Source organism: Emys orbicularis, chromosome 13 (genome assembly GCF_028017835.1).
Source record: "Emys orbicularis isolate rEmyOrb1 chromosome 13, rEmyOrb1.hap1, whole genome shotgun sequence".
Taxonomy (NCBI): domain Eukaryota; kingdom Metazoa; phylum Chordata; order Testudines; family Emydidae; genus Emys; species Emys orbicularis.
This window is the reverse complement of record NC_088695.1, coordinates 47,986,682-48,013,779: the sequence shown is the minus strand read 5'-3', so window position 1 is coordinate 48,013,779 and position 27,098 is coordinate 47,986,682. Positions and strand designations below refer to the sequence as shown.

General features: G+C 65.6%; 1 protein-coding gene across 2 annotated transcripts; it reads left to right on the top strand.

The window, feature by feature from the left end:
• The first annotated feature begins 3,652 nt into the window (after window positions 1-3,652).
• Window positions 3,653-18,236, top strand: FSCN2 (fascin actin-bundling protein 2, retinal). 2 transcript variants are annotated; one of them, XM_065416093.1, is made up of 6 exons: window positions 3,653-3,667; window positions 12,675-13,464; window positions 16,785-16,941; window positions 17,324-17,445; window positions 17,783-17,950; window positions 18,031-18,236. In XM_065416093.1, the coding sequence occupies exons 1-6, from the start codon at window positions 3,653-3,655 to the stop codon at window positions 18,234-18,236; spliced, it is 1,458 nt and encodes a 485-aa protein (XP_065272165.1). The 2 variants fall into 2 exon arrangements, with proteins under 2 accessions (XP_065272165.1, XP_065272164.1); XM_065416092.1 differs by lacking the exon at window positions 3,653-3,667 and having other exon boundaries at window positions 12,642-13,464.
• Window positions 18,237-27,098: the final 8,862 nt, after the last annotated feature.

Sequence of the window (27,098 nt, the reverse complement as noted above, 5' to 3'; positions counted from 1 at the left end):
TGGGCCCTTCCCATCCCCACTTTCTCCCCGCACAGCCAGCTAACCAGCCCTGGTGACTCGTCCCCTCCCACGGACAAATAACCTGTTTCTCTTCCTCTTGTCCAAACTAGAACGCAGATTGCCAGCCCCGCCAATCCCCAAGTAGTCAGTGTTAGTGCATCTGAGTAACTCCATATCAGATCCTGGGAGGGGCAGAATGACCCACTGCTGGGCAGAAAACTAATCTGCCTTTTAGACATACAGAGAACTGCTCAGATAACCAGTCTGACCTGCTGCCCCTTTGCCCAGATCAACTTGGATACCACCTTCCCATCCTTTAAATCCAGTCCTCCTCGGATATGGCTACCTTCCTTCCTTCCCACCCTCCCCACTTCGGCGGGCTGTGGTACCCATCCTTCCGCTGGAGCAGTCAGGGGGCAAATGGGCATCAAAGCTGCCGCGGGGATATCGCCACAACCCGCTGTCTGGCTCAAGGTTGTGTGTGTCATTTCTGCCAGGCATCAAACCCAGCGACCCCAAGCTGTGTTAAAAGGACCTTGTCAAGGTTTCTCCTACTGGACTGTTGTTTTCTCCCTTCAGGGACTGAGCTTTTCCCTGCCATAGTTATTTAAAAAAGAAACAAGTGGCCAGAAATTTAGCAACAATACAAACAAAATGGGTGACTTCTAGGTGGCCAGGCAGACAGCCTGGTTCAGCCTGCAGGGAACAGTGAGGGTGCGGCTGGGGTCTGTAAGGTGCCGTGGGTTTTTTCTGCATATTTGTCCCTTTCTGGCCACTTGAAGGCTCAAGCTGCCCGAGGGTAAAGGGGAACTGCTTTCTGGGGCAGCAGGCCTGACACTGCACCGACTTTGGAGATTTTCTTGCCATTTTTTAGAGGTTTTTATTTTGAAAACGAAAGCGTCATTGGTTCCCCCGCCCCCAAAAGAATGAACCAATGCCAGCAGCCCGGCACTCAATAAGAGAGAACCCCCCAATACCGTAACTGTGCCCAGGACGGTGCTTGTGAGCGACCCCACGGAACTAAAGGAGGGTGAACAGCTCACTTGAGGCTTGGAGCCAGTGGGGATTTGTGAACCCCCAGGTCCCAAACAGTGGCCAGGCGGGTGCAGCCCCTGCTGAGCCGGAGCTCCAGGGCCAGGCAGCCCCTCAGTCAGCACGGGACACAATCCCAGCACCTGCACAGTGCCCGTGACCCGAATGCTGCCTGCCAGCTGCTCCGCGCTGGTCGCTGCAGCCCTGGCTCTGTACCGGGCCAGGGGCCTGTGGTGGGGTGCAGAGCACTGGGGTCTGCATGGGGGGCAGGGGAGGAGCAGGGGCTTGAGTGAGGCCGAGCCCCGGGCCCAGGGGCACTGGCCTGGATGCTGCCTGGGGGAACCTGCCAGGGCTGAATTCGGAACCGAGAGCACGAGGGGCAGAACTGGGTCACCCTGTCCCTCCTCCCCCAGGGTATGGCAGGAAGGGTGGAGCCCTGACCCTCCAACCTACCATGGTGTGGGGTATGAGGGGCAGCCCCCCCCCATGGTATGGGGTATAGGGGGCAGAGCCCCAACCCCCCGGTGTAAGGTATGAGAGGCAGGGCCTGACTCCCCCCCCCCCGGTGTGGGGTATGAGGGGCAGGCCTCCCGGGAGCAGGGTATGGGAACAGCCCCACCCTCACCCCGCCGGTAAAAGGGAACCTGCACTGTTTCGCTGTGCCGTGCCGTGCCCAGCTGGTGAGGTCCCCGCCCCAGCCAGGCTCCCCCCGGAATGTGTCACTCGCCGGCAGCGTGACGTGCAGAGGGAGCCGCCTGCATCGAAACCTCCTGGGTGTGGGTAGCAGGTGGAGCTTGCCCAGGTGGCACCAGGAGGCAGGACAGAGCCTGTGGCATGTCTATATTTGGTGATTTCAAGCTGCTGGCTGGGAGCCAGGCCTGTGTGAGCTGGGAACCACCCACACCTTGCAAACACACCCGGCTGGCTCCGGGGCTGGACTTTCGCTCCCCGCCTGGTGATGGGGAGAGATCGGGGGCAGATAGGTGCATTCTTAAAGCAGGCGTCATTCCAGCAGTGCCATAGGGAACAGCCCCGGTGCCAACTCCCCAGGGAGAGCAATAGGGCACCCAGCTGCCCCCAACAACTCTGCCCTCCACAGCCTCAGGAGCCCCGTGGGTCACCATGACACACCCACCGGCCATGTCCTCTGCCCTACCAGGAGCTGGGGAAGACTGGGGGTGGGGGGGGGGTGGGCAGGAGTCAGGGGAAATCTAGGGGTGAAGGAGATGTGGGGAGTGAGGGGGAGGCAGGACAGGGCTAGGGGCGATTTGGCAGGTGGCAAGGTTTGAGGGTGCGGGGGGAGATCTGGGGGTGAAGGTAGTCAGAGGTTTGCGGTGTGGGGCAGGGGGAGTCTCTTCCATTTGGTCCTTTCCTGTTTTCCCCCAGACCGTGCCGCACCGTGAGCTTTCCTGGGGCGCAGCCTGTGGGCAGGCGATCCTTGTCCATGAGCGCCAGTTTCTGTAGCGCTGGGAGGGGCGTTCCTCAGTGGCGGTGCAGAGCAGGGAGCAGAGCCCTGAGCAGATGCCTGGCCCCCCTGGGGACAGCTCAGCTGTTACTTTGGAGGAAAGGAGCATCTCTTGTTCCTCACAAGACACCCGCCCCCCCAGACAGGTGCCAGCCCCAGGCGGTTTGGGGGACTCTCTTTGCTGGAAGTGGCCATGTGATGGTGGGAGCATCGGAGCCACGCAGCCCCTGGTGTCTGTGTCACCAAGTCACCTGATCCCGCCCAGCCAGCCTCCCGTGCCACCTGGCGCGCTTCCTGCCCAGCGCCCACCCCGCGCAGAGGCACCATCTGCTCTCCCAGGCTTGCCTGCTTCCGGCTCTGCCGCCCAGCTCTGGGGAGGGGAGTGCTGACCCCGGCTCTCACCCAGGACACACGGGAAACCGAGCTGGGTTGCTCTTCCCTGGGGCCCTGTGATTGCTCACCCTGTGATTGCTCACCCCGTCCCAGACCTGGGCTTGCTGGGAGTGAGCCAGAGCCCCATGCTGCCCGTGGGCTGGGCTGGGCTGCCTTGGTGCTGATCTCCAGTCCCTCCCCAGGGGCGCAGCTGGAGGGTTTGCTGCCCAGCCCACGGCTCTGACGGGCAGGCTCCCGGCGGGCACTGCATAGCCCTTGTGATGCGCAAAGTGGAGTCTAGCATGCCAGCTCCGTCAGGAGCCCCCCTCTGCAGAGGATCACATCCCCCAACTCTGAGCAGGGATATCTTGCTGCGGAGGAGGGGCCAGGCTGCCTGGAGAGCAGGAACCTTAAAGACACATGCTGAGCAAATAGCATTTCAGCGTTGAGTCATCTGCAGCTTCAGGGCCTATAGCTGGGGTCAGGAGGAAACTCCCCGACCCCACATCCATGGCTACACCACCACAGGCACAAACCCCCAGTGTGGCACCTAAGCAAGGGGGCCTTACGTGGCATCCCATTACGCCATGGCAAAATGTTCAGCCCAGCTGTACGATGGGGTTTTTCCACCTCCCTCTGCAGCAGCCAGCGGCAGGACTCTGGGCAAGAGGGACCGTTCGGCCCCACTGGATTCCCCACTCACTCGGCTGAACAGTTTGCTTTGTGCTGAGCCTCGACTCAGCGGGGCCCTGCTCTCCCCCACGCTGCAGCTGAGCAGGGAGGATGGGGTCTGGCCCTGCCTCCCCTGGCTGTAGCAGCATCGTACATCAAATTGGCACGAGCCTGCACCCGTCGCCCGCCACAGCGATGCTGCCCGGGGGCAAGTCCGGCCCGATGCTGGGCGGCATGTTGGAAAGGAAGACTGGAGCAGATCGGGGCGGGGGATCCCCAGTGCCTCAGACAGGTGCTGGGAGCTGGGTTTTGCCCCCGTCGAACAGCATATTTCAGTTCTGCAAATGCAGAACAGCAGCAAGTCACTTCTGTCTGAAAGCCCCACCACCACGCCCCCTGCCCCCCTTTGGCGGTTTCACGGGCAGTTCTCCTCAGTGAGTCTCCCTGGGCCTTGGCTCCGCTGGGCGGAGCAGCCAGCTATTTAAAGACCATGCCCCAGTCTTCTGGCCAGCAGCTTTCCCTGCCACGAACAGGGGCTTTGTGTCTCCATGTTTCCCAGGCGGGGCGGGGCAAGCCACTCCTCTCTTGCTCCCTCCCCTGCTCAGACCCCAGGAGCCAGGGAGAGACATGGGCAGGGGGTGGACATGAACGCAGGGCACTCTCCAAAGGCCCGGGGATGCCCCCTGGAACGAGCCACGGCCGGTTCCCACCCTCAGGAGGGAGGTTTTTCTCAGGTGACAGCGAGAAGAGTCGTCTGCCGAGAGATCCGATGGACGGCCCTGATTTTTTCCAGCAAGATGAGTGTTTACAAAGTGCCATCCAAGTGATTTCCCTGGGTCCCAGCCAGGCCAGGCCAGGCCAGGCTGCCGCTCTCTCTGGCTCCTGTCCTGGGACAACTTGGGTGTCACTAACAAAGAGTGGAAATAGCCTGTGAGATAATCGCTTTGGGTGTAAATTCTGTTGGGTCAAGACGGGGTTAAGTCCTTGGGATGGAAGAACTGACCTGAACCTTCCCCTGGCCTAGAGCAAACTCAAACATTGCCAGCCCAGAGCCAGGACCCCAAACTCAGATGCCAGTTGTCAAGTGTGTTTAGAAAGAACCCCCTGTCCCCAATTTTGGCAAGACGAAAGCCCAATACCCACCCATGTGGCGTCTCTGCCAGTCTCCGCATCCCAGCCCGGGAGGTGTTGGGTGCTCACAAGAAAGCCAGACAGATGCACTAAAGTGGTTAGAAGGAGCATCTGAACTGACCCTTGCAGCCCATGTCCTGGGTTCAGCAAGGCCTGGTCTGCACTGCCTGGGCCTGGAGCCCTCTGTACCCTCATGCGTGGGCCTGGCTGGGGGACGCAGTTCCACCTGGCTTTATCCTTCACACTGCGGGCAGCGGGTGGCTGCAATGTCTGGAGTGGGTGTTCATGCCCATGGCTCTTTGCCTGGGACCAGGTGACCCCTGGGACGGGACCCACGTCAGCTTTGCATACTGGGCTGTGGAGGCTAAAGGCTGCCACATTAAAATCTCCACCCTCTCGTCTCTAGGGCAGTGCCCAGATGTGCTGTCAGCCGTGGGGCTAGAGGGAGGGAGGGATCGGCGTGTAGAGTGCACTGATTTCCTGCCTGGGCCGCTCGAGTCCCACTACGCTATCGGCTTGCTGCCTTCAGCTTTCTGGCGTCTTCCTGGCAGAAGCATCAGATTGTAACAGCCGAGGTCCTCTGTGCAGCCGGGAATCTTACTTCCAGGAACGCCTCTGATGACACGGCCTCTTCCAAATGCCTTATTCATTGTGATGCAGCTACTGGCACCACAAACCCCTTGACCTCGGTCTTGTGCAGATAGATCAATAGCCCTGGCTAGAGACCCAATGCAGGGAGGTGCCACTCTGCTGTTGGCCCCTGCCCAGCTCTGTCCCGGCCCAGCTGTGCCGATGGCCTGGGGTTGCTCCTTAGCGCTAGGACAGAGCTAGCAGACACCGGTCACTGAGCCAGCCTGCGGGCCCTCACTAAGGCTGGCGCTCAGGGACGGCAGAGTCACTCCTGATTCACCCCCAGCCCCAGTACAGGGTCAGGTCCCCACTGGCTGGGTTTGCCTGAGGAAAGCGCAGATAGAAATGACGTCTGAACCGCCCCAGAGCCTAGCCCAGCCGCTCTGGTAAGCGTTAGCCGCCCACTTCCCAGGGACCGGAGAGCAGAGGGCCGGGGGGCGGGGGGCGGCTGGGGCCATGGCCTAGGCAGGGTTAATACTTTGCTTCTGACCCTCCCCAGCCCCTCTGGGGTTGATGTTTATTCGGGCTCCGGAAGCCAAACAGCGGATAAGGAGAGAAGCTCCAGGCCTCACCCTGAGCGGGGCCAAGCTCCCACAGAGCTGTAGGTGCTCAGCACCCCCAGGACCAAGCCACATCCACATCTAAGGACACTGCCCCCCCTCCCCCATTTGCAGAGACCCTCTGGCACCCCAGGCACCCCAAGGGCTGCTGGCCATCAATCGCAGGCCCCAGGGGCTGGTAATTTTCGGGACCCACCCACCCCGGTTAACACGGAAACACACACACCAGTAAGGGCCCACCCAGCCCCTCGTGCATTACGCCGTTTCTGGCCAGCCCCCCCCAGCCCATCCCCATTGGCCCAGCCAGCGCAGGGTCTGCCAGGAGGACTTCCCCAGAGCCTGATTCTGCCTGTGCGCCCCCCACCCCCCCGGCTGCGCTTGGGGGAGATCTCGCTAGCCGAGCGCGGCTGGACCTGCTCCGTGCATGGGTGGGAGCCCCCACGCCTCCTTGCCTCATTTGCACAAAGTGAACGAAAGATTCTGGGTTGGTTTCACGCTGCCTTTGCACGGGTACAGATGGCTCCCTAAAACTGGGGGTTGACGAGACTAGAGGTGTTCTCACCGCTCCCCAGACAGCGCCCCCATCCGCGCCCCGCTCAGCTCCCCTCTCTCCAGGAGAGCACTGCGCTCCCCAGACAGCGCCCCCATCCGCGCCCCGCTCAGCTCCCCTCTCTCCGGAAGAGCGCTGCGCTCCCCAGACAACGCCCCCATCTGCGCCCCGCTCAGCTCCTCTCTGCTCACACAGAGCCTGGGGCCAGGGCACTGTAGTTTCGTGTGGAAGCCACCAGGTGGGTCCCTGGGTTGACACAGCGCAGCCTGGTGCCCGACAGCCTCACCCCTGCTGCAGCGTGTGGCACATACAGGACGGCGTGGGGGGACCTCGTTCTGAGGACAGCCGTGGGGGTTTGCCACTCTTGCTACAGCCTGAGCTCCAGTGACCTGCGCCCAGCTCTGAGGAGGGCACCAGGCGAGGGCAAAGGGGAACACAACGGGATTAAGGGGAAGAGCAGGGCATGCTGGGAACAACCCTAGCTCCAAACCAGTGACATGGGATGAGTTGCTCAGTTCTCAGCTTGTTGCTTCTGGAGTTGGGCTGGGGGGTGTGGTTTGTCTCAGGCTCTCTGGCCTGGGAGGTTTCAATAATTCACATACGCAGGAGACTTTATAGACGGTTTATAGACGGTTTGCTCAGGAATCTCTTCACCTGCCACAGGAATGCAGCCACTTCTGGGGTAGAACCCAGCAACGATTTAACAGCCACACAACACAACAGTTTAGGACAGGAAGTGAACCCTGGATCAGACCCTGCAGGGGCAGTTTGGATCCCTCCACTGTAGGCTGGCTATAAATGGGATCAACTAAGAGGTAGAAGAGGGATTTTTTAAACTGATCCCGCTCCTATTCCTGTCCAGACGGGGGCTCAGAAATGTGCCTTTTGCCATCCTTCCAGTGGGCAGGTGGCAGAGACGTCTTCACCCACTAACATTCCTTGAGAGGTACCCAGTGGGTGGGGGAAGGGAGCGGGCATCTGTGGACAGACATGCTGAGGTGCCCGCCCAGGCGTGTGTGCTCACACCCATGCACACCCACCCTGCGATCCCAGCTACAAGGGACGGCGCTAGCTTGGTTTCTCCTGCGGCTCTGATTACCCACGGTCGGATTCTGCCCTCCGCTCCAGCCCAGCAACCCCACTGGCTCCAGGTGCTGAATTTGACCCATGTGCTTTTAGCCTCTCCGAGCCCAACAGAAACCCAGGTCCCTGCTCATTCCCTCCCCCTTGTAACCGGGGGGCGTGCTGGGGTGGATGGCGGGTGTGTCCGAGGAGCAGGGCTGGAGGGTAGCAGTCGGCCCTGTGAAACACTGGTGCGGCTGAGTTCCAAACATGCCAGCAATCCAGCGCTGGCCAGCCCCCAGCCCAGCCCGGAAACACAACCTGCCTGCTGCGGATACATTACAGCACCGCCTCCCTTCCAGCGGGCGTGACACGCGGCGCTTACACTAACCCGTGGCCGTGCGGCTCAGGTAACGTGCACCTGGCTTCAGGCAGGCGAGGAGCTGGCCGCGGGCGGCTGTAAGCGGAACCGCCAAAGAAAGCGAGAAATCAAGCATGAAAAAATTATTAGGCAACCAATCCCCGGGACCTATTTTCAGGAACAATGGCTGCCTCTTGGTCCCGCTGCAACCCGAGTCGCCCGTCAGCCAGCGGCTGCCCGAGCAATCAGAGCCTGGGCCCAGACCAAGGGAGCTGCTCCCCGGGGCCCGGCACAAAGGAATCGGCCTCTCCAGCCCACCATTGCTGAGCCCGACGACCCAGCAGAGCGCGGCTGAGTCCCTCGGCTTCCCTGCTGCCTGCAGCGGTCGCTGGGACAGCCCAAGGGGGTCTGCGGCGTGACCCCTCTCCAAGTGTGGCACAGCTTCCCCTTCAGCACCTGCAGCTTGGGGCCCAGCACTGGAGGTCCCGGCCAGGATCAGGGCCCATTGTGCTCGGAGCTGCACAAACTCATAGTAATAGACCCTGCCCCAAAGAGTTTAAATCGCAAGAGATGGGCGGGAGGGGAAACTGAGGCACAGAGCAGCGCATCGACTTGCCCAAGGTCACCCAGCAGCTTGGTGGCAGAGCCGGCAATAGAACCAGGTTTTCTGAGTCCCACCCCAGCACCCTGTCTGCTAGCCCCCACGGCCACTCGCGCTGCCCGGTCTGGTGCCTTGGGCTGGGAGATCCAGCGCGTCTGAGCCCTTGCTCCAAACCCAGCCCCAAACTCTTTGTGGGCTGGCAAGTGGAGGTGTGGCCTCGCACACGTTCTTTCTCACGTGGGAGCGATGCCGGGAGCAGCCGAGCGTCTCACACTCTGTGCCGGGAGGTGCCGAGCACTGGGGGTCCCAGCCAGGAGGGAAGCAGGGAATCCTAGAAGGAGCACAGCCTGTTCTGCAAACCCACCTGGAAGGGAGAGTTTGGACACTTGAGATGGTGTCTTATCAACCCTTCCCTGAGTGCAGTGGTGGATTTGATTTAAGCCTCGTGACACCAGCCTGGGGTGGGTTGGAACCCTTCTCCCCATTTTATAGATGGGGAAACTGAGGCACAGAGCAGGGAAGGGACTTGCCTAAAATCACCCAGCAAATCAGTAGCGGAGGCAGGACTAGAACCCAGAGCCCACCACACTTAGCCAGGAGCTTTAACCACTAGGTCATGCTTCCAAACCTCTAGGGTGCTCCTGGGACGCACAGCTGAACTGGCCCCCAGCACCTGCCCCAAGCTCTGCCTCCCCTCCCCCCCCCCACGACGGGCCAAGGCGACAGTGTTATGCCAGCAGGACAATCAGGGGGAGTGGAATCGGCCCATCATGCCCAGCGCTCTCCTAAGGACCCAGGCCCAATGGGGGATCCGCAGCCCTCCGGCTTGGGCCCCGGCATTATGGTTTCCACTGGGAGAGGATTTTGGTAAGTAAGACACTTCCTTTTCTGCCTAGCTCAGCTCCCGGCTGGAGTGGGAGACCCTCTGGAGAACCAGAGAGCGGGGGGACGTGGCCTGGGCCCGCGGCTGAGCACTGGGCGGCTGTGTCCAGCTGGCCCCATCTCTTAGCATTTTGTGTCACTCCTGCAGAGTTTGGAGAGTGAAAGACGTAGCCCCCCTCGCCCCCCAGCAAAGCGCGAGCGCTCCCAGCACGCACCCTGCGAGCCAGCCGCAGCAGAGACGGGCATCGTGGGTGGCCTTGATATTTCTAGGGGACCCCCCCCCCCAACACACACATTTTTCAGGCCTCTTTGCCCATCAGAAAGAAGCAACCCAAAGGCAGGAGCCCGGCGTGTTCGGAGCCCTTTGCAGGTCAGGTGCAATCCCCAAGGCCCGGGGCCAGCGCGGGACGAGGCTCCCGCACACGAGGCACCGGGCCGCCCTGGCTGGGGAGCTGGAGCCAGCGGAGACCAAGGCCATGGCCCTCTGCTCAGCAGGGCTGGGCTGATCCTGGCCCGGACTAATGACTGAATGGGGGGTTACCAGGGTCACAGGCGTTGTCAGCTTCCGGACTGGGAGGAGGTTTCCTGCCATGTGGGCCTCAGCCCCCCACAGTCTGTCACCCCCCGCATTTATTCCCACTCCCTGTCATTGCCCCTTCTCCGCCACCCCGCTCCCCCCAGGCCAAGGGAGCCTTGCGGGCACACAAGGGGTTCATACATTAGCCGTTCCCGTCCCAGCGGGATCAGCTCAGCTCAGCTCACTAGTGAGATGAGTTTGCCGGGTCTCAGCGAAGTCTCCACTGGACGGCTGGACACATCACAGCTTGGCATGATTGGCAGCCCCTGCCCAGGAGATGCCCACACCACCTGTGGGAGGGCAGGGGGCTGCGGGGCAGGATTGATGGACAGCAGCCCCATTAGCCCAGAGACTCTCACCAGCCCGGCTGGGACTTGGGAACAGCGAGCAGGGGGTGTGCAGGCTGGCATGAAATGTGGGCAGGGGGCTGGCACCCACTTCTGCTTCTGCTCCCCCGCACGGCCAGGGCAGAGAGGGACTCTGGAGGGGCAGAGGCCTTCGCGGAGGGAGACAGGAGTGTGTACTGGAGCCCTGGGCAGCACTTTGTCCCCCACCGGCCGCCCCCCCAGAGGCAACGCGAGAGGAGAGGCGAGAGGGTAACAGGAAACCGCGGGGCAGGTTGGCACGTTTGGCTCCTGATGTGTCTGATTTCTCTCAATCTCCTCTCGCTGTGGGCGCCTCGGGGAGCTGGGCGAGGCGAGGGGCCGGAGGGGAGCCGAGGAGCTGGGGAGCGCATGTCACCTGACACACAGGACACCCCAAGACATACGAAGGACCCCTGGGCTGCAGGACCCCTGCAGTAGTAACAGTGCCCCCCCACGGGGCCTGTACCCCATTGGGGAGGAGCCCACGGGACCCCCTGGCACAGCTGCAGGCTCAGTCCCAGGTGCCCTGACACCCGTTGCTTTGGGCCCCCTCTGCGGGCCAGGGCCACCCCTGATCCCGTTGGAGCCTCTCCCTGAATCCACTTGCATCTGAAGAAGTGAGGTTCTTACCCACGAAAGCTTATGCTCCCAATACTTCTGTTAGTCTTAAAGGTGCCACAGGACCCTCTGTTGCTTTTTACAGATTCAGACTAACACGGCTCCCCCTCTGATCCCTGAATCCAGTGGGACAAGGGCTTATCCCCGAGCAGCCAGCGTGGCCATGGATCGGGCCGAGCCGCCCCACACGCAGCCAGCCTAGCTCCCAGTGCCCCAACCCACGGCGCTGCCAGCACTTCCCTGCCGAGACGCGCTGGCCCTGCCTCTGGGGTCAGCGCTTACCCTGCGCAGGGGGGCGAGCAGCCCCAGCCCGTCCAAACCCCACTGTGTGCGCCAGCCGGGACTCGCACCCCCAGAGCCCAGGGGAGCGACACCACAGGGCTGGGGACAGCCAGGCCAGGCCGGAGCACAGGCCCCCTGGCTTGGCTTCATCCCATGCCCCCATGGGCCACCCTCCTCCCTATTCAGACCCTGCCGCCTGCCACCCCATCCACACCCCTTCTCGCCCCCCAGCTCTTTCCTCATCGCCGGCCGTGGCCCCTTTGGCTGCTCTTCTCCAACCCCCCCGCCCTCCCCCGGCTGCCAGGCTCCGCCTGGCTGCCAGATGGGGTCAACGGCCCAGCTGGGCTCACACCCCAGGGCCACAGAGATGGGCCCTCCCCCCTGTCCCAGGATGGCAGCCACGCCGGCCCTGGCCTTTTGCAGCTCTATGTCCCATTGCAAACTCCTCTCCAGCGTGCCCCCTCGCCCCCTGCTCCCACGGCCCCCGTGCTGGGGTGACTGTCCCCCGGGGTACTAGCTGCACTTAGCCAGGTGGAGCTCTTTGTGGGGCTGTTTCCCTGCGCTCACGGCCACGGGGCAGCGCCGGGATCCTTCCTGGGGGCTGCCTGGGCCGGGGGAGGATTTGGAGCAGCAGGGGTTGCAGGACAGATGGAGGCCAGAGGCCCAAAGAGGGATAAACGGTTTAAACTAATCAAAAGGCTGGGCTAATTGTTAAGGAGCTTAGCGGCTGGGCCAGCGTGCGGCTGGAGGTGACCTCCTGCCGAATCAGAGACGCCCGTAACCCTAGCCGGGTGCCCACGGGAAGGCAGCGCGGCCCCGGCAGGGGCGGATCGGGTTGCGGCCCAAGTTTTCCACCTGAGACTCAGCGGCACAGAGGAAGGAGGCAGGACCTGCCGCCAGGGGAAGAGCCCGCCGGCCGCGGAGGGGGTCAGGGACGCAGACACCAGCCGCGGCCCCAGCCCCAGGCCGGCCCAGCGGAGCCGAACACCGGAGCACTCCATCAAAGGCCCATTGTCTCCTGCATCAACCCCCTCGCTTGTGTCCGCGCAAGCCCCACTATTGGCTGCCGAGGGCTCGGAGCCCATTGAAATCCAGGCGAGCTCTGTAATCGTAGCTGGCCCTCACTAACCCCGGCTGCAGCGCCGAAGCCCGTGCATTTCCTGGCCTGCACCCCCGGCACGCCGGAGCGGGAGAGGTCAGCCGGAGCGGCCACGCAGGGGCCAGACGTTCAGACGAGGTTGGCATTCCAGGCTGCAGGTTAGATGAAGGCAAGCGAGGCTGCGCCCGGCGGAGAGGGACCAGGAACTGGGGCAGTGGCACGTCAGTGCGGCTTGGCCTGAGGCACTTCGCTCTAATCCAGGTCTGCCCGGAGCCGGCTGCGCGTGGGAGCGAGTGTGCGAGCACGCACCCACCGGTGTCCTCAGCAGGGCTGGGCTGGGAGAACCTCGACTCGCGCCCCACTCCCCGGGAACCAACAGAAGATGCCAACCAACGGGATCCACCAGGTCTTGAAGATCCAATTTGGCTTGATCAACTGCCAGAACCGCTACCTGACGGCTGAGAGCTTTGGCTACAAGGTCAACGCCTCGGCGCCGAGCCTGAAGAGGAAGCAGATATGGACCCTGGAGCAGGATGAGGCCGACAGCTCCGTGGTCTTCCTGAGAAGCCACTTGGGCAGGTACCTAGCCGCTGACAAGGACGGGAAGGTGTCGTGTGAAGCCGAGAAGCCAGGCAGAGACGGGCGCTTCACTATTGTCACCCAGTCGGATGGGCGCTGGGCACTGCAGTCTCAGCCCTACAAGCGCTTCTTCGGGGGCTCGGAAGACAGGCTGTCCTGCTTCGCCCAGGCCGTCACCGAGGCCGAGCTGTGGACCGTACACCTGGCCATCCACCCGCAGGCCAACCTGCTGAGCATCAGCCGGAGGCGGTACGCGCACCTGAGCGCCTTGGAGGACGAGATCTCCACCGACAGCAACATCCCCTGGGGTGTGGACGCGCTCATCACCCTCACCTTCCAGAACCAGCGGTACTGCCTGCGGGCCTGCGACAACCGCTACCTGCAGAACGACGGCGCCCTGGTACCGGAGCCCGGCCCGCGCACCGGCTACACCCTGGAGTTCAAGGCAGGGAAGCTGGCTTTCAAGGACTGCGACGGGAAGTACCTGGCGCCCATGGGGCCCACGGGCACCCTGAAGGCCGGGAGGAGCTCCAAGCCGGGCAAGGACGAACTCTTTGATCTGGAGGAGAGCCACCCGCAAGTGGTTTTCCTGGCGTCCAATGGCCGATACGTCTCCATCCGGCAAGGTAAGTGCCCCCCCCTTTGCCCCCTTCCCTCCCCATGGGCAGCTCCCCTCTATGGGGGGGGGGGAGGGTGCCCTGCCCCCATACACCTGAGCATCTAGAACCGGGGGATCCCGCTTCCTGGGTGCCACCCTGCCTGTTGCAATGGCTCTTCAGCCAAGCTGGCTTGGAGGGACCCGCCGGGGGCTCCGGGCCCTGTGGGCTCATGTGGGTTTGGGGCTGCCTGGTCAACGATCTCCTGGCTCCTTCCCCTTTTCCCACCCCCCTCCCTTCACGGTGGCATTTCAAGTGCACTCCCCACCCCTTCCCGGGCTCCCTCTCTGTCTGGGGTGGGGGCACGCCCCACTCACACTGGCAGCCCACGCTCGGGCCCAGCCCCCCCCCCCCCCCCCCGGGGTCAGATTCCCAGTTAGCCCTGCTGTGGGCCTGGCTGGCGGGGGGGGGGCTGACACTCACCCTTTCTCCAGCTGCGCTCCTTAGTTGGGTTCTGCCCCATGGGGGCGGGTGCAAAGTGGCATTGGCTTTGCTAAGAGGGCGAGGGGCTCTCCTGCCGTCTCCCTGGTCATGAGCAGCCCCTCTTGCTGGCACCCACGCTGCGGGGTGGGGTGGGGGACGCCAGTCGGTTCTTCAATAAACCACATCCCTGGGCCACCAGGAAGTGACCAGCTCGCTCCCTGCTGCACCTGGAGACCATCAGCCCCGGGGAACGTGGTGTTCGCTCCTCCCACGCAGGAGCAGCCCAGGCGGGTCCTTTTGCCTGGTATCCTGGTAGCTAATAACCCCTCCGTCCATGACACGGCCCACAGAGGGCCCCCAGGAGCAGTGACCCGTCTTACTCAGCATCCTGCCTGTCCCGGAGCCCACCTCAGCTCATCCTCTTTCTCCAGCCCTGTTTGCGACAGGCACTAGAGCCAGGCCCAATGCACCTGGCCAGGTGCAGACTGTGGTTTCCAGGGGAACAGACGAGGGTTCTGCTGACAATCACTTTCCGTGCACCGCAGCCCCATGCCTGCAATCCTCACTGGTGCAGCTGCTGTTGTTACTCCCAGGGTCTGCCTGCCAGTGCCTGGGGCCAGCGACAGGCATGTCAGGGGCAGCGTCTTGAGCGAAGCGGGAGACTTTTCTCTCTGCAGAGCAGCTCCCTGCATGCCGAGTCCCTGCCGGGCCTTCCCAGAGCCCAGCCCTGGCAAGCCGAAAGGCTATCAAAGGAGGCCCCCAAGCCGGTCCCTTCCCCTCCAGGAGCTGCCCTAGAGCTGGAGCAAGCCGTGCCCAGCCCTGGGTGGCCGGCTGCCCCGTGTGAACGTGGGTTACGCTCACCCAAGTTAGTGCCGGCTGGAGGCCACCGCAGGCCTTTCGCCTCCGTCCTGCCTGAACTCCTGCAGAGGGGCACTTGGCCAAACCCAGCCTGGTCCCGCTGTTTAAGGGGAGTGGGGGGGGTCAGAGCAGGTGTGTCCGGGACATGGGCTGGCTCCCCCGTGGCAGTCACGGCTCAGGTCCATCCCTGGCGGATTTCAAGGGAGCTTGGGGGAGGGGGGCAACATGGGGCAGGCCCCCTGGTCTCCTAGCCAAGGCCTGATCCCCCGACAGCCCCCACAGGGGCCACGGGGGACCACGCCCAATTGGGGGGCTGCCCCTCCTGCCCCATCCTCCCCACCAGCAAAGGAGACCCAGGGGGGCGGGGGCTGCCTTTGCACCGAGCCGCCTCCTCCCCCCACCCAGTGAGTCAGGCTGGGCCATATGGGCCCGACGGGGAACAGGTGGCAGCAGGCGACGCTCCCTCCGCCGAGGGGCGCGTGCAGGCGGCGCTTTGCTCGCTGCTCCATCGCCATAGTAACCCGGCCCCCCAGCCCGGCCTGCGCACCGCGGGGGGGGGGGGGTGAGAGCAGGAGTCTGGGTGTGTGTGCACAGGTGGTGTGGGTGTGTGTACACGTGAGTCTGAGTGTGTGTGAGAGAGAGCATGGATCTGGGGGGGGTGTCCGGGTCTGAGTGTGTGCGCACATGGGGGTGTGTGTGCATGTGGGGGGGTCTGTGTGCATGTGTATGCATGGGGTGTGTGAGTGTGTGTATAGGGGGATCTGTGTGCATGTGTACACATGGGTGTGTGTGTGTGTGTGTGTGTGAGCATGGGTCTGGGTGTGTGTGTAGGGGGATCTGTGTGCATGTGTACACATGGGGGTGTGTGTGTGTGTGTGTGTGTGCACATAGATGTGTGTGTGCATGGGGGGGTCTGTGTGCATGTGTACACACGGGGTGTGTGTGTGTGAGCATGGGTCTGGGTGTGTGTGTAGGGAGATCTGTGTGCATATGTACACATGGGGGGTGTCAGTGTGTGTGTGTGGGTCTGTGTGCATATGTACACATGGGGGGTGTGTGTGAGAGAGCATGGGTCTCCCCGAGCCCCTCCTGCCAGCCGCGCTGCACGGCCTGGCGGTGGCGTTGTGCGTGGGACGAAAAGCTGGCGCTGGAGGGAGACCCACCAAATTCAGGACCCTGGTGAGGGGAGACCCAGCAATCTCCCGGGGTGCAGCAGCCAGCCATTGCCTCGCCCTGGGCTGGCCTCTATAACCCAACCCTGTGCCCCCTACAAACTGCAAACACCTCCTGGGGGCAGGGCCCACAACCCCCTGGCTGCAGGCTGAGCGGTGGCTCTCTCGGGCACAGGCAGGGGGTCTGTAGGGCACCCCGTGGAGCGAGGGGCGGTGGGGCTGCCCCATGCAGCCAGCTAACAGCGCTGCTGCGTGCGGCCCAAGCGGCTTATGTGCGGGTGACGCTGAGGGCTGAGTTATAAATAGGGGGGTTGTGTTTCTGAATCGCTAAGCAGATGGAAACAACAGCAATCAGGTTAATGAGCCCAATTAGCGCCGATTGTTTGGGAGGATTTGCTGGGCGGGGGGCGCCTGCAGATCAGCTGCTCGCCCAGTGGAAAGGAGGGGTGAGCGGGGCGTGGCCGGGGCTGTGACGCAGGGAATTAGGGCTCCGTGACCTGAGCGGTCAGCCATGCTCTGCTCGCCCGGGTGCACGCCCTGGCAGCAGGGGCTGGCGACGCTGGCTCCTGGTGGGTGCCTTGCAGGGATGCTGGGGGGCTCCCCAGTGCCCCTCCAGCCTGAGCAGCTACACAACGCCAGCGAGACCCGGGGGAGACAGGGCCGTGCATCCATATGAGCAGGGGATGGGCCAAAAAGCCACATCCTTGTTCTCTATTAATCCTGACTGCAGCCCCTGCTAGCCCAACCCTGGGCTCTGCCTCCCCCAGCTCTGCCAGTGCCCCTCAGTCCTGACCCCCAGCCTTGCCCCATGCCCTGCAGCCTCCTCGTTCCCTGCAGGTGTCAACGTCTCGGCCAACCAGGACGAGGAGATGACCCACGAGACCTTCCAGATGCAAATTGACAGAGAGACCAAGAAGTGCGTCTTCCATTCCAACGCGGGCAGCTCCTGGACCCTGGTGTCGCACGGGGGCATCCAAGTCACTGCCACCAGCGTGTGAGTATGCGCGCCGTCCCGCACGCTCCCCGGGCACGCTCGGCCCGACTGCAGCGGTCAGCTGGCCAGCACCACAGCCCCAGGGGGCACCGGGACAAAGGGAGAATCAGGTCTGGGGCCAGCCCTAGGGCGCTGAGTGGCAGAGCACGCATCACGGGAGCTGTGATCAGGCTGTAAAACTCACTGGGGTCTCTGGCTGCTGGAGCACCGTGCTGGGGGCAGGTGCTGGCACCTCCTGGCGGGTACCTGCCTGGGCCAATCTGCTGGGTCTGCCAGGCACTGAGCACCAAGGAGATCAGCCGCTGCGGGTGCCCCCTGCCCTGCCCAAGCTGCCCCTTCCAGAGCCCGTCTCTGACTCGGGCTGTCTTGCTCGCCCCCCCAGTGCTGCCAACAGCATGTTCGACATCGAGTGGCGCGGCCGGCGGGTGGCCCTCAAGGCCAGCAACGGCAAGTACATCTGCGCCAAGAAGAACGGGCAGCTGGCCGCGGTTAGCGACTCCGTTGGTAAGTCCCGCCTCAGCCGGGGAGGGGGGGGGCAGCAGGAGGCCCTGCCGCGTCCCCGGAGCCCGGGGCTCAGCGCCTACCGGGCCAGGCCGAGGGCAGCGTTGCTGGGGGGTGGTGGGTGAGAGGGGTTTGCAGCTGCAACGCCTACCCTGTGCCAGCGAGCTGCAGATGCTGCACCCCCAATGGAGGGTGACATCCCCCTGGCTGTCAAGTGGCTAGGCTCCTGGGAAGAGCAGGGGGTGCCTGGTGCCCAGGCCCTGGCAGAGGGGGTGGCTGTGGCCCCACTGGGCAGGGCTGCCTCGTGAGCTGCTGCCCACAGCCCTGCCGCGCTCCCCAGGGGAAGACGAGGAGTTTGTCCTCAAGCTGATTAACCGGCCCATCCTGGTGCTGCGGGGCGACCACGGCTTCGTCTGCTGCCACCGCGGCTCCAACCTGCTGGATGCCAACCGGGCCACCTACGACGTCTTCCAGCTGCTCTTCAGCGACGGGGCCTACCACATCCGGGGTGAGTGCCGGGCCAGGCGGGGGGGCGGGCGTGGCCTGGCAGGGCCCTGGCCTCACCCGCCCCCTCCGCTCTCTCCCCAGGCCTGGGCGGCAAGTTCTGGTACGTCGCCAGCAGCGGTGCCATCTGCAGCGACGGGGAGATGTCCGAGGATTTCTTCTTCGAGTTCCGGGAGCGCGGGCGCATGGCCGTCCGGGGGAAGAACGGCAAATACCTGCGCGGGGACCCAGCCGGCACCCTGCGCGCCGACGCCGACTCCCTGCCCCGCGCCACGCTCTGGGAGTACTGAGCCCGGCCCCCACCCCTAGCGCATAGACCCCTAGGGCCCGCGCCCACTAAGCCAGCTCGGCACGCGCCCAGCGACCCCTGCTGGGCTCTCACCTGCTGCGGGGCAGGGACGGGCACAAGGGGGCATGCCCCCCCCCCTCCCGCCGGGCAGCCGTGTTGGGGTGGGCTGGTGGGAGGGGCTTGTGGGCTTGCAAGAGATTGACGTGGTAGATGCCCGGTGTTAGTGATGTCCTTAACCCCCCCCATGGTGGCACCTGCCCCCTCGCCCCCCACTCGCTGAGCTCATTAAAATCCGGTTGAGTTGCACCCTGGGGAGGGTCGCTCGTCTTCCTTCACCAGCAGCGCCCCCCAGGGCCCCCGGCACCGGGCCGGCAGACACCGTCCTGGGACAAGGGGGCCCCGCCCGTGCTACCGAGCTGCCCCATGGCCAGTGCCATGAGCCATAGAACCACAGCTGGGCGGGCTGGCACCAGGCCTCCCAAGGCATCGCCCGGCCTGGGCTCTGGGGAGGGATGGAGCTGCTTGCCACTCGCTCAGCCCCTCGGCCTGGAGCTCCCTGCCAGGCCCCTCCCTGCTCCCCCTCCCCGCCCCCTGCTCCCCCAGCCCTGAGCAGCAGATTCTGCTTCCCTAGAGCACATTTACCAGCCATGCCTGGAGCGTGGGGGGAGGGGGATCGGGGCTGCGGAGGAAGGAGACTATGGGGGAAAGGGATTGGAGCGGGTGGGGGAGGGGGAAGGAATGCGGGCTGTGGGGGGAAAGGGGTGGGGGGGCTGTGGGGTGGGAGTGGAGCCCAGGGATGGAGCGGCCCCAGTCCCAGCCCCTTCCTGGGCATGTGGGCAGAGTTAACCCTGCCCGAGGAATCCCAGCTATGCAGCTGCTGGGAGCTGGCCATACCCGGCTCGTCCTGCCCGCCCCACCCGCTGCCAGGGCTGCCCGCGCTCTCGGCCCAGGGGCCAGCCACTGGCACGGTGGCTCCAGCCCAGAGGTGGCTGCACCCCGCTGGCTCAGCAGGCTCCGGCAGGGTGGCACTGGGAGGCCCGTGGCGGCGTGCGGCCCGGGCGCTGGGTTGTGGTGTCCCACGCAGTGCCGTGGCCACGCTGGGGAAGCCTACGGGCACCAGGCTTCCTTCAGGATCAGGCAGGAGAGATACTGACCTGACTCCTCCCAGCCAGGGCGTTTCCTGCCCTGGGCCCCGCTCGGATCCGCGGCTGCTGCGAGCCAAAGCTGGTGCTGGCGCCGGGGCGCTGGAAATGCAGGGGCCTCACTGCCCAGCCGTGGCCCCGGGTCCAGAGGGCAGCGCGGGCTCCGGCAGGTGCCACCGGCGCTGGTCCCCAGCTCGCCCCCTCTTGGCTGGCCCCCCGGAATGGGCTCTTGGGGTCCCTGCGTGGGGCAAGCCTAGGTGGGGGGGGGGGGGCGCTGCCCCTCCTGGGTATGGGCGGGGAACTCACCATTTCACCTGCTCAGCAAAGAACAGAGGAGCAGCAACAGGGGACGTGTCAACTGGAGCAGCTCCCCCAGCAGGCCGAGCAAGCGCCCCCTGCTAGCTCCCCCCCCGGGCTCTCCCCCCCCAGCTCCGCCAGCGCCCCCTGCTAGCCCCCTGCCCCCGGCTCTCTCCCCCCAGCTCCGCCAGCGCCCCCTGCTAGCTCCCCCCCCGGGCTCTCCCCCCCCAGCTCCGCCAGCGCCCCCTGCTAGCCCCCTGCCCCCGGCTCTCTCCCCCCAGCTCCGCCAGCGCCCCCTGCTAGCTCCCCCCCCCGGGCTCTCCCCCCCCAGCTCCGCCAGCGCCCCCTGCTAGCTCCCCCCCCGGGCTCTCCCCCCCCCAGCTCCGCCAGCGCCCCCTGCTAGCTCCCCCCCCGGGCTCTCCCCCCCCAGCTCCGCCAGCGCCCCCTGCTAGCTCCCCCCCCGGGCTCTCCCTCCAGCTCCGCCAGCGCCCCCTGCTAGCTCCCCCCCGGGCTCTCCCCCCCCAGCTCCGCCAGCGCCCCCTGCTAGCCCCCTGCCCCCGGCTCTCTCCCCCCAGCTCCGCCAGCGCCCCCTGCCCCCGGCTCTCCCCCCCCAGCTCCGCCAGTGCCCCCTGCTAGTCCCCTGCCCCCGGCTCTCTCCCCCCAGCTCCGCCAGCGCCCCCTGCTCCCGGCTCTCCCCCCCCAGCTCCGCCAGTGCCCCCTGCTAGCTCCCCCCCCCCAGCTCCGCCAGCGCCCCCTGCTAGCCCCCTGCCCCCGGCTCTCCCCCCCCAGCTCCGCCAGTGCCCCCTGCTAGCCCCCTGCCCCCCAGCTCCGCCAGCGCCCCCTGCTAGCCCCCTGCCCCCGGCTCTCCCCCCCCAGCTCCGCCAGCGCCCCCTGCTAGCCCCCTGCCCCCGGCTCTCCCCCCCCAGCTCCGCCAGTGCCCCCTGCTAGCCCCCCTGGGCTCTCCCTCCAGTTCCGCCAGTGCCCCCGATAGCCCCCCTGGGCTCTCCCTCCAGTTCTGCCAGTGCCCCCTGATAGCCCCCCCGGGCACCCCCCAGACACCTTGCACCCCTAGCTGCTCCCAACCCGGCATCAGGGGCTGGGGGCCCTGAGCTGTCACCAGGGCAGAGGTTATGGGGGCAGCCGGGGAGCAGCAGGCCCAGTGCACCGGAGGCCCAGCTGGTGCCTGGGATAAGGGACGTGTGGAAACAGCAGGCGGAAGTGAGGGTCAGAGGGAAATGGCAGGAAGAGCAGCTGGGGGGGGGACCTTCCACAAACAAAGCCCCCCCCCTTCCCCTGGGGTGGCCAGAGCCAGCTTCACACTCTGAGTCAGGATGGGGTGGGGGGAGGGAGGGGATGCGTGGGGGGAACGCAGGAGGGGGTGGGGGGAGGAAGGGGATGCGGGGGGAGCTCAGGAGGGAGCGGGGGGAGGAAGGGGATGCGTGGGGAGTGCAGGAGGGGGGAATACAGGGCAGGGCCCATAGTGCCCCGGGGTTAGTGCATTTGCCTACCCAGCCAGGTCCCAAAGCTCACAAGTGAAGTGAGCTGGGTGGGACTCGGAGAGCAGCCGCGGGCCAGGACCTGGCCAGGGCTGCGGGTCGGGATTGAGGGGCACTGGCGGAGCTGGGGGTGGGGGGCTGGGTCGGCTCAGAACAGACCGCAGGAGTCCTGACCCCCAGCCCCTCCAACCCCTAGCCCTTGTTTCCTGCCCCCAGCCTGCACCATCTCCCCCCCCCCCCCCGGCCTGTAGCGGGAGGGTCCCCGTATTGGAGACCGCAGGGAGCAGGAGGAGCAGGGCTAGTCCCCAGCCCTGCCGTTGTGCTACTTGGCTGCTGCTCCCACCCCACCCCAGAGGCGGTTGCATGGTGTGGACACCGAGGAAGGATAAGGCTGCCCGCAGCAGGCCCCCGGCGCTCTTCCTCCCTGGCCCTGCAGCAGCTGGGCCGAGCCTCACGTGGCTCCCTCCTGTGTGGAGCGAGGGGCCTTGGGCCCTGGCAGGCCCATGTCCCCTGAAAGGCAGCCCAGGGGGGCAGGGCTCAGGCAGTCCGCAAAGGGCCGAGGGACACATCAGCAGCCCCTGGGCTGGGGGTTTGGGGCATCCCTGGGGCGGGGGCGGGAACTGCTCAGCTCTGTGTCATAGCCCCTGCACGGAAGCCAGCGGAGGGAGATTCTCCTGTAGCTCAGCGGGCAGGGGCCGTGCCTGGGGAGAATCTGGGTCTGTCCCCGCCCCTGCCAAGATGCTCAGAGCAGCCCAGCTGGGTTCGCTGCGGCACTGCAGGGGTTAACGATCCAGCCGGGGCGGGGGGGCTGGGTGCGTGAGGGTGTAGCTCTGCCGCCCTCTAGTGGGTGTCGAGCGCACTGCAGCTGCTGGGCCCGCCCCATTAACCCCGCCGCGCCCGAGGCCAGCAGAGGGTCCATTGGGGGAGGAGCAGCTGGGCAGAGCGCCCCACGCCCCCAGGCTGCAGGAGCTGATCCTGCCTCAGCCCAGCGCTGGGGGCCCCTCCACCCCACCCCCAGGGATGCTGTTTGCTCAAGCGCCTCCTGGCTGGCAGCTGGCTGGGGCCCATGGCAGCAGCATGGGCATCGGGGCACCCAGGCACCCATCACCTCATTGCAGCTCCATTGGCAGCCCGGCCCACGGCTGCACTGCCCGTCACAGCCCCAGGGTCTGGATAGAAAATCAACAGCAGCCCAGACAGGTGGGTACCCCTGGGACTTCCCACCCTGCAGAGACACCTCAGACCAAAGCCACAGCCCCCTGTGATCCCAGCCCCGGGCACCCCACATCCAGCTCTGCCAGGGCCCCTCACTCCCGACCCGCAGCCCCCTGTGATCCCAGCCCCGGGCACCCCACACCCAGCTCTGCCAGGGCCCCTCACTCCCGACCCGCAGCCCCCTGTGATCCCAGCCCCGGGCACCCCACACCCAGCTCTGCCAGGGCCCCTCACTCCCGACCCGCAGCCCCCTGTGATCCCAGCCCCGGGCACCCCACACCCAGCTCTGCCAGGGCCCCTCACTCCCGACCCACAGCCCCCTGTGATCCCAGCCCCGGGCACCCCACACCCAGCTCTGCCAGGGCCCCTCACTCCCGACCCGCAGCCCCCTGTGATCCCAGCCCCGGGCACCCCACACCCAGCTCTGCCAGGGCCCCTCACTCCCGACCCGCAGCCCCCTGTGATCCCAGCCCCGGGCACCCCACACCCAGCTCTGCCAGGGCCCCTCACTCCCGACCCGCAGCCCCCTGTGATCCCAGCCCCGGGCACCCCACACCCAGCTCTGCCAGGGCCCCTCACTCCCGACCCGCAGCCCCCTGTGATCCCAGCCCCGGGCACCCCACACCCAGCTCTGCCAGGGCCCCTCACTCCCGACCCACAGCCCCCTGTGATCCCAGCCCCGGGCACCCCACACCCAGCTCTGCCAGGGCCCCTCAGTCCCGACCCACAGCCCCCTGTGATCCCAGCCCCGGGCACCCCACACCCAGCTCTGCTAGGGCCCCTCAGTCCCGACCCGCAGCCCCCTGTGATCCCAGCCCCGGGCACCCCACACCCAGCTCTGCCAGGGCCCCTCAGTCCCGACCCGCAGCCCCCTGTGATCCCAGCCCCGGGCACCCCACACCCAGCTCTGCTAGGGCCCCTCAGTCCCGACCCGCAGCCCCCTGTGATCCCAGCCCCGGGCACCCCACACCCAGCTCTGCTAGGGCCCCTCAGTCCCGACCCGCAGCCCCCTGTGATCCCAGCCCCAGGCACCCCACACCCAGCTCTGCCAGGGCCCCTCACTCCCGACCCGCAGCCCCCTGTGATCCCAGCCCCAGGCACCCCACACCCAGCTCTGCCAGGGCTCCTCACTCCCGACCCACAGCTCCCTGCTAGACCAGCCCCAGGCACCCCACACTGGGCTCTGCCAGTGCCCCTCACTCCCAACCAGCAGCCCCTGTGATCCCAGCCCCAGGCACCCCCCACCCAGCTCTGGTGGTGCCCCTCACTCCCAACCCGCAGCCCCCTGCGATCCCAGCCCTGGGAATGTAGTGCTAATGGGTAAATTACGATGAACAGCTTTGAGCCACCAATGGCTGAGCTCTTTAGGAGCGGCTGTTCTAGGAGCTGCTTCTCGGGGTAACTGATCAGTGGGGAGCAGGCTGGGCTGTCCTGTCTCCCAGCAGGAGGTGGATCTCCCCCGTCACGAAGCCGCGCTCCACCCCACACTGCTCAGGGCTGGGTTGGAAGCTGCTCTGGGGCCAGCCCCCGTCACACAGGGTGAGACCTCTCCTCCCTGCAGGCACCTGGGCTGGGCCCCCAGACTGCTGGAGGCCAGGGCCCCTCAGCTGGGGCTCCTGCTCAGTTACTGTTTCCTGTACCCTCTTCACTCCGAGCTGGGAAAGGGGGTCCAGGCCCCCCTGCTCCGCTGGCTCCCTGCACGTCCACTGCTTAGACCTCTCCAGCCAGGCCGCAACCCAGCCCCAGCTCCCACCGCTGCCCCACTCCAGGAGCATGGCCCAAGCCAGGCCGGAGCGCCCCCCCACCGCACTCCCTCCTGCTTTCCAGGCCAGCCTCTCTGCCCCCCAGCTAGGTCACCTGCGGAGTGACTCAGCACCACCAGAGAATGCAGCTCACCATGGGTGTGTCCCACCTGGGTGCGTGTCAGCTTCCTGTAGCCTGGGCCCCCCCGTCTGTCTCACCCCGCCGGGCGGCAGGCAGCCATACCCAGGGCAGGTGCAGGATGGGATGAAGGGGGGCTGGGATTCAGGAGAAACTGGCCCCCGCCTGCCCGTGCTGTCTCGCTGCCCGCACCCACAGGGGAGGGGTCTCCCAAAGGGCCTGGCTGTTCCCAGCCTGGAGGCCCAGAGCCCTGCACAGCCCCCCGTGTCCCCTTGCCCAGCGAGCCAGGAGCAGCAGTGACAGCAAAAGGCCAGAATGTCAGGCCTGGGGCGGGGGGAGCACCCAGGGGGGCCGAGGCTGAGCTGCATCCAACAGGGCTAATCCCCCGGGACAGGTCACTGAGGGCTGGGGCAGGCCGGGCTGCTCGGAGGCCAGGCCGCATAGGCAGGGCCGGGGCCTAGAGCCAGGCGAGCCGGCAGCCCCCCAGGGACAGGGGGCACAAAGGACCTGCTCCCAGTGCAGCCCGGGGGGGGGTGCAGCGTGAGGACTAGACCTGCTGGGCCAGGCCTCACCTGGCATCTCCCAGCCCCGGGCAGAGCAGAGGGAAGCGCCATTGAAACACAAGATCCCGCTGGGCAGGAGCATGAGACCCCCGGGTGGTCCCCTGCCCTGGGCAGACCCTGCCCAGCACAATGCGAGGTCAGCGTGGGAATCCTACGGGGGCTCAGTCTGCACCTGGCTGGATCCTCCCAGCTCCAGCAGAGGGGGCGGCTGCTCAGCTCCGCGGAGGGTGGGATCAGACAGCAGCGGGAAGGGAGACGCAGCTACATCCCAGGCCCCGCTGAGACCGCAGGGCCCCCTACCCTGTGCTGGGATGTGGCTCACAGCACCAGCGCGAGGGCTGCAGTGGGTCAGCCAGGCTGGCAACAAGGATCAGGCTGCAGAGGGCCAGCCTGTGGGGAGCGCAAGTGCAGGGGGCTCAAAGGCAGGGCAAGTCAGTGCCAGCTGCAGGGAAATCACTCTGGGGAGGAGCGGCCGAGTCACACAGTGCCAGAACTCCCCCTGCTGCCAACCCAGCCCCTGGCTGGCATTGCTTGGAAGTGCTCACAACTCCATTGACCGGGGCTGCTAATTCCACAGCTGGCCAAACCATCCAATCAGCTGCCAAGCCAGGGGCCTGGCTTGTGACTCTGGGGGGCCCTGGCTGGCACATGTCAGGTACGGGGGCTCTCATGGCAGGGAGGAGACAGCAGGGGTTTGCACCCGGACAACATAAAATCCCCTGGCAGGGCACAGCCCAGCCTGGTACGCTGGTGCCCAGGGCAGGTGGTCACGGCCGTGGCCAAGGCTGCAGGGGAACAAAAATTAAGTTCTTCCTTTGGGGGGTGGTAATTGAGCAGGTGGGAGACAAGCGGTTAGTGCACAGGGCCAGGCGCCCGGACGCCTGGGTTCTAGTCCTAGCTCTGCTACTGGTGCGGATACGCGAACAAGAACAAACCCAGATTGACTCTCAGCTCCCAGGCTTGCGACCAGCCCATGAACGGCGCTGTCAGGGCAGCCCCCCGCCGTAACCTGGGAGTACCCGGCTGCTCAACCCTCTCGCTGCAGGGCAGCAGGGCTTGGAAACCGGCGGAGCAAGCAGCTTCTCCCTGGCAGGGGCCAGCGGGGCAGACAGCATGTGCTCTGCCCCCTCGTGCCGCTGGCCCGGCCCATCTGTAAGCATGCCATGCGCCCTGAATACAGCAGGCACCAGCAGCTCCGCAGAACTCGTCTCGCTGGGCTCGCTCGTCTCTGCCTGGCAGCTGGCCGAGATCCAATTAGGTTAGCCCTGCAGGGGACTGAAAAGACCCAGAGACCCAGATCTGTCAGCTCTGACTCCGTACCACGCGCAGCGGAGAAGGGAGCGAAGGCAGCGGGGTGGATAATTACATCAGACAGAACTCAGCGCAGCCTGCCCACCATTAACCTTTCCAAAGCCCGGCCTGCTGCCCCCTGCCAGCGACACGGCCCCGGTGCCGACAGCAGCCAGCGTGGCCACGGGCTCTCCTCTGCCCAGGGCCGGCCCTGCCGGGCACTGTGCGAGGCTGCCCACAAAGGCAAGGTCATGGCAGCACAAAGCTCCCACGCTGCCGCCAGAAAGGGGCCGTCAGGGCTCGGCTCGGGGGTACCCAGGGCCAGCTGCTGCGTTCGAGGTGAGGTGCAGGAGGAAAGCGTGTGTGCGCCCGTGCGGGGGTGTTAGTTTGAGGCCACTGGGACTCTGGTGCCAGGGCAGCGGGCTCCAGCTCTGCTTTTCTTAGCCAAGGGGGGAGGTTCCCACAGCCCAGCCAGGCACCAGCCAGCCCTCGGCAGGGACAGACCCTCCGCAGCTCCCACCCCCTCAAACCAGGAACATCCTGGGCTGAGTTAGCCCTTTGCACGGCACCTCCCCCCAACCATGCAGGGTCGGGAAGCCGTGGGACGCTGGGTCAGACAGGACCGGCCGGGGCAGTGAAGCGGGGAACACCTCACTCCGGCCAGGCTCACTTTGTTCTCCGAGTTGAGCTGGTGCTCAGGGGAGGAAGCCAAGCCCTGGACGGGTCAGCTTCGTCTGGCAGGTGCTGAGCAATCACTCCACTCAAGTGTCCCTGCCCTGCCAGCACAGGCCCTCAGCACCCCCGCCCCGGGAGTACCAAAGGGCACCACGCTGCATGGCAGGCTGGGGAAATGGTGTGAGCGGCAAAGGATTCGAACCCAGGTCTGCAGAGGGCAAAGGCCGCCATCCCGCCCCTTTAGAGCCATCGCTTTTCTCCCCTCCCCCAGCTTGCCACGGGAGGGGCAGCGGTACCATGCTGG

Coding starts and splice junctions, on each gene's coding strand:
- FSCN2 (XM_065416092.1), top strand. CDS start 12,642: ATGCCAACCAACGGGATCCACCAGGTCTTGAAGATCCAATTTGGCTTG. Junction 16,942..17,323: donor CAAGTCACTGCCACCAGCGT/GTGAGTATGCGC, acceptor TCGCCCCCCCAG/TGCTGCCAACAGCATGTTCG. Junction 17,446..17,782: donor CGCGGTTAGCGACTCCGTTG/GTAAGTCCCGCC, acceptor CGCGCTCCCCAG/GGGAAGACGAGGAGTTTGTC.